This window comes from Austrofundulus limnaeus, unplaced genomic scaffold (genome assembly GCF_001266775.1).
Source record: "Austrofundulus limnaeus strain Quisiro unplaced genomic scaffold, Austrofundulus_limnaeus-1.0 Scaffold495, whole genome shotgun sequence".
NCBI lineage: Eukaryota > Metazoa > Chordata > Actinopteri > Cyprinodontiformes > Rivulidae > Austrofundulus > Austrofundulus limnaeus.
The window spans coordinates 224550-230514 of NW_013952897.1; the positions used below are offsets into that span (position 1 = coordinate 224550).

Genomic DNA, 5965 nt, shown 5'->3' on the forward strand with positions numbered 1-5965 from the left:
TGCTTCATGGAAGAACAACCTCAGATTAGCCTGTTAGCTTTAGCGCCAACGCTATATTGCCTTATATGTATTAGCTCGGCGCTAACAAGCTAAACTGAGCTAAAATAAAGTTTAATGTCACAACTAACCGTGCATCCCTTTAAACTTGACATCTTTTCAGAATTGGACCTACAGGAGTGTTGGGGTCGGGTCAGGGGGATTTTAGCTCCCAGCCAGTTGAGATGGTTTTTGGGCCCATTGTGAGCCTGGTTCTGGTTCTGGTTCTGCTGGAGGTTCCTCCTCTCTCACTTCACCTTCATCACAGTTTCATGTCAGCATGCTGAACGCCTCCGACGGTCCGGTTCAGGGTACCACTCCCCGACACCATTAAAGTTCCTGCCGTTCAGTATTTGGGACGCCCAGTCACGGGTCAGGAGGCCCGCTGGGTGGGAGGAGCAGATTACAGATTACAGATTACAGGAGCAGGTTTAAAAACAGGACCGGACGACGACGGCAGCAAAGAGGACGGAGATCCACAGAACTGAAAAGTGGCRGATCGGAGGAGGAGGAGACACTCAGCAAGTCTGAGGCTCCAGGGGAGCCGATAAAAAGAAACTAMGATTTCAGATCGTGGACTGAAAGGTCCAGGTTTTGTGGCGCAGCAGCTTAAAGTGCAGGAAATAAACTTTAATCTTTACTGTCCTRATGCATCTCAGTAATCCAGGTAAAAAATCAAGAAGAAATAAATTGTATAGGTCTTCTGGACGGGTTCTTCTCTAATGAAACGTTTCGTCTCTCGAGACGAAACGTTTCATTAGAGAAGAACCCGTCCAGAAGACCTACACAATGTTTCTTTTTTATTCTTYACTCTTCATTAAATAAATCTCTATAATCACTTCTACTTGATGAACAAACAAACCCGGCTGAGAACAGAAAGGATTAATGAACGAACAGAAAAGGTTTCAGCCACAGCCGACAAGGAGACTTCGTCCTTGGACCCAGAAAAGCTGTTGTTGAGGTTTAACTCGAGGTCTAAAAGAGCAACTCTTGAATTATGCATGGAGGCCACGAGCTTCTTTAGGAGCTAAACAGACTTCAGAAGTGCAGTTTGAAGAGTTTGATTCGGCTCTGAAAGCTCTCCTCGAACCTTTTAAGTGGCCGGCGAGCACACGCCGCGCGSCGCTAATGCTGCTAAACTTCCAGCCAGACAGAACCGGCTGCAGAGTTTTAAACGTGCAACGTTTTAGTATAAAATATATCTGACTGCCGGTGCTTAATTCAATTAGTTTTCCTTTCAGGGAGACGAGGAAGAAAAGATTCACAGAAAATCACATTTAGAGGAACAGATGAGCTGCTGCCACGCTGATTTGATTTTCAATTACTTGAGTAAACTGCTCTGATTATCAGACACTTTTTCAATTTTCTCATAACACTCCTGTCGACGACACTGAAACGCTGATAATGAGGAGTTTTATTTTGAAAATCCTGACCTGGTTTGGGTGTGAGAGCGGTCAGGTCCAGGTGGCTGTGCTGGTAGTCATGGTGGTGGTTTCCTGTTCGGAGAGAAGAGAAACAAAACTCAGAGCTCAGTTTTTAACCAGGGTTTTCTGCCTTTTGATCAAACTTTATTATTTCGTTCATAAATTGTGGACGAATTCCAACAAAACCAGAGCTCCTWAAACATCTGATTGTTTCTGGTTAAATTTAATGAAGACATCCACACAGAACGCTCCGATGCAGCCGTAATAAACCAGTTTACTCATAAATCAATAACAATAAATGCAAGTTTCAGGTCAGATTTTATATAATTGTTTTCAGATTTCTTGGTTTTTTCTCAGTCATCCAACAGTTTTACATTTTGAAGACATTTTTCAGAGAAGCAGAACCTTTCAGATAGCATTTTTATTAAACAAAAAAAGACATCCAACATGTTGAACAGTATAAAATCCTCACTTTCTGCACAGCCGAGGCCCTGGAAATGTATTTAAAGTGTAACTTACCCCAAAATTAACTTATTTTAGCTGATAAACTGTCTAGAATGTGTCTAAAATGTTATATAGTACTGTTTCTGTGCTAATTTTGATGTTTTTGTGCGTATTTGTTCAAATCTGTAATATTTGGTCTAAAAACGTATTTTTGCTGCTCATATGGGTGGAGCAGTGGTACTGCAGGCTAATTTACATATTGGTTAACGGCTCTCCTCTGTGACGTGTCTTCTCCACAGTTTCATCACAGCAGCTGTGTTCTTGGCAGCAACTTGTACAGATTATCTATAAATTATAAAGATTTGACATAATTTTGCAGGTATACGGACGTATAGAGCAATCTCAGGGATTTTTTCAAGTCTTACGGATATTTTAAAAACCTCATTTTCAAATTTATCTAACATGTCAGAGCCTATAGGATGATTTAAAAAACAAYAAATAACATCAAACAGCCATCTTCCAACCTGTTCTGCTGCTAGAAATAAGTTACTTTTTCCTCTCTCCTTTCCTCCTGCTTCGCAGCAGGCGCTTTCATGTCCGCAGCTGACCCCCCCACCCCGAGTTATCTTTTCTGGGTGGGGGGGTGAGATACACTTTAATATTTGGATTTCTGCACTGACTTCATGTCGGTTTGCTAAAATAATCAGATTCCGTGCTTATGTTCCACAAATACATTAAAAAATAAAAATAATTCTGATGAAAACTTATTATTTAAAGACCAGACAGTGTTGTTTGGAGGATTTTTTCTCCACTTGGTCAAATTTTAAAACCTCTTTCTTTAATAATTTGTGGAGGATGAACCCAGAACTGCAGATATAATAACAATAATAATAAAAAAACACAATCAAAAACCAGGACAAAAGCAACAAATCGCATTTATTGCTTCCTGTTCTTTCACTAAAATAAAGAAAACATTTCGTCCTGTTCGCAGTCTGATCTGCCAAACTCAACTTGTAGCTGGACTTTACCAAACCGGACCGGACTGGACTGAACAGGACTGGACAGGACAGGACTGGACTGGACTGAACAGGACTGGACAGGACAGGACAGGACAGGACAGGACAGGAGAGGAGAGGACTGGACTGGACAGGACAGGACTGGACTGGGCCAAATTTAGTGTGAATACATGAAAAACTGAACTCATCACATGCTGTGAAAAGAACATCCAAAAAAAAAAAAACTTTCCTAAAAGCCAAGAAAGAAAGTCCTGAACACGCTGGGAAACAGTGGAGGAGACGGAGAACAACAGGCAGTATTTATGGTGAGTGAAGACGAGCGACACCTGCAGGTTGTTTCGATGAGCCAATCAGAAGCAGGTGTGATGGCAGCTGAAACAAAGCCGCTCAGGAAACACATTAAAGCTTCAGCTGAGAGCAACAAGCAGACCTTAAAGTGACAGAAAACACCAGAAATCACACCAGACTCCCTCCTGACAGTCAGAACGTGACACGTCAAACACCGACGTGTCCTTTACAAGTCACGCTYTGTAGGTACATTCAAACACAGGGAGCTGGAGAAATAAAAAAACTTCAATTCATTAATTCAACAAAACAGAACACGGCCCGATGTGGCTTTAAATGGATCGATGAGGGAAGAGGCTGCAGCTGTGACAGGTGAAAACACAGAGCAGGTGTGGATGGGCGTGGCTGAGTGAGGAGCAGAGACTACACGCCACATGATGATCCATCTAAAAGATTGATTCGTTTATTCAGAGCCTGATYTTCTGAGCAGCAGAAACAAACTTTAAATTTAAATATTTTTGTTTTTAATCCTCCTGCAGATGATTGAGTTTGTTAAAGATCAGTTTGTTCGCAGCTGATTTTCCCACCGGGTTCATGTGACATTTCTGAGAAACTGAGTGTTTCTCAGAGCCAGATGTAAATACGATGCTGCCTGGATTTATTTCACGTTTTTTAAAATWTATTTATATTTTTTTTCCCAGAACGTGAACACTTGTTAGAGTCTGTTCTATGGAGACGTAATTATAAATCACAGCTTTGGTGCGTTCTGCCTACAGCTGTGTGCTGCTTTCCAATCAAACAGGTTTGATCCGACTGCGACCAGTTACAGCAACATTAAATAAATCTGATTCCTCTGCAGGAACTGTGAGAAACTGGACAGAAAGGGTTAAAACCAGTTAAAAGAACAGTTTTACTGATAACAAACTGGGTTTAATTTAAAACCATCCTGTGCGTCTTCAGATATTTTGCTGACAGGATGGCCCGTCAGTGGAACTGTTACTCCAGGACGCAGCAGCTGACAGGAACCGTGCTACACGGATCAGTGGCGGCGGAGTGGGCGGAGCCGTCACGAACGAGGCGARCGCTGGCGGGTTCCAGCCGGCGGGCCGAGGGGATCCCACTGTGACCCAGATCCATGTTAAACGCCTGGTTCTGCTGACGGACCGACGCTCCACGCTCTGTCATCGTGTTGGCAGAGTGTGAGGTTTCATGTGGGACAGATCACCTCAATGTGTGTGTGTGTGCACGATGAAGAACACATCATCCTCACTTTTCAGCTACTTTAAAGTGCCTGTGACACCGGATTTTTGTAATAAGCATGAATGCATTTTTGTAAAGTTAACACTGATAACATACTGCTAAAACATCATGTTGCTGAGATGAACAGTTGTTGAGATATTTGTATGTGAAGAAACAGGAAGTGATGTCAAAGGGGAATGTCTGCATGTGAACAGAGCGTTACGACATCGGYTAACAACCCAGACTGTAGAAGAATCTGATGTTTTAGATTTAGATTTGATCAGAGATAAAGAAGAGTCAAAGTGAAAATWATATTGTTCCAAAAAWMAAAGACGAGKGAGTTTTCTTTCCTAAAGAGTTCCCCTTTGATGTCACTTCCTGTTTTACTTTGGCTGAGGCAAGATCAAAAGAAAATRAGCCAGTTATGAGACAAAATGAATAAAATTGTGCGGATTATGCCCAGTTTCTTACATATATAGATGTTTTCTTTGACTTTTTGTAATTGAATGCATGTCACAGGTACTTTAACCCTTAAAGTCCTCGTGCAGCAGGACACTTAAATAACTTATTCAAAGAATGTGGGCGATGCTCCTGGAAGATGTCAGAAAGTTCACTTGGTTTGACGTTTGTTTTTGAACTCCCACAGCTTCCTCAGAACATCACAGAACCCCCCGGTGGTGTGGAGGGAAACATGTTATTCAGGGTTCATGATTTGGAAACACACAGCTATGGTTTAATAACACACAGGATCGAGATATGAATTCCTCGCCACGACGGCCACATCGTCTAACGTTAAAACACCAGGAGGGGAAAAAAGAGGCTGTAAACAAACATGACATCAGGCAGGTCAATCATCTTTTCGTTAAACACGATGAGCAGATAACTGCAGATAAAAGCTTGAAACTAACCTAAAAATGTAAAAATATAAGAAAGCAAGAAGATGGGATAACTGCAGAAATAACAACAAGCAAACAAAAAAACCAAAACGACAGACTGATGAGAAGAGTGGCTGCAGCTGTGCCAGGTGAAAGRAGACAGGTGTAGATGTATGGCACAATATAAGGGCCAAAATTAAGACTTTTGCACAACCAGCAGTTGTTACATCCTTGTGGCAGGAGGCTATATCTATTCCTAAACCAGCTATTGATCTGATTAATGATTGGCCAGCACCGCTAACTGAGCAGCTGGAGCTGGCCAATGAGAAGGAGACTGTTAGTTTATGTTAGCATCAGAGAGGCTAGTGACTAGCATGGATGAGCTGGCATTAGCATTGGAGAGGCTAGCGACTAACATTGATAAGCTGGTGTTAGCACTGGAGAAGCTAGCGACTAGCATGGATAAGCTGGTGTTAGCACTTGAGAGGTTAGCAACTAGCATGGATAAGCTGGTGTTAGCATTTGAGAGGTTAGCAACTAGCAAGCACAAGTCGGCGTTAGAACTGGAGAGGCTAGCTTCTAGCATGGATAAGCAAGAAAACTTTCTCAACAAAAATGATTGACATACAAAACCTCTAAGCAACAT

At 42.0% G+C, this 5965-nt stretch overlaps 1 protein-coding gene across 2 annotated transcripts in view; it reads right to left on the minus strand.

Annotated features, from left to right (window-relative positions):
• The window catches only part of shisa6 (shisa family member 6), a 78268-nt gene that overhangs the window by 9253 nt on the left and 63050 nt on the right, over window positions 1-5965 (minus strand). For both annotated transcript variants that reach the window (XM_014025727.1, XM_014025726.1), the window contains exon 6: window positions 1470-1532. In XM_014025727.1, coding sequence (XP_013881181.1) covers window positions 1470-1532 — 63 coding nt within the window. The remainder of the gene's footprint in view (window positions 1-1469; window positions 1533-5965) is intronic.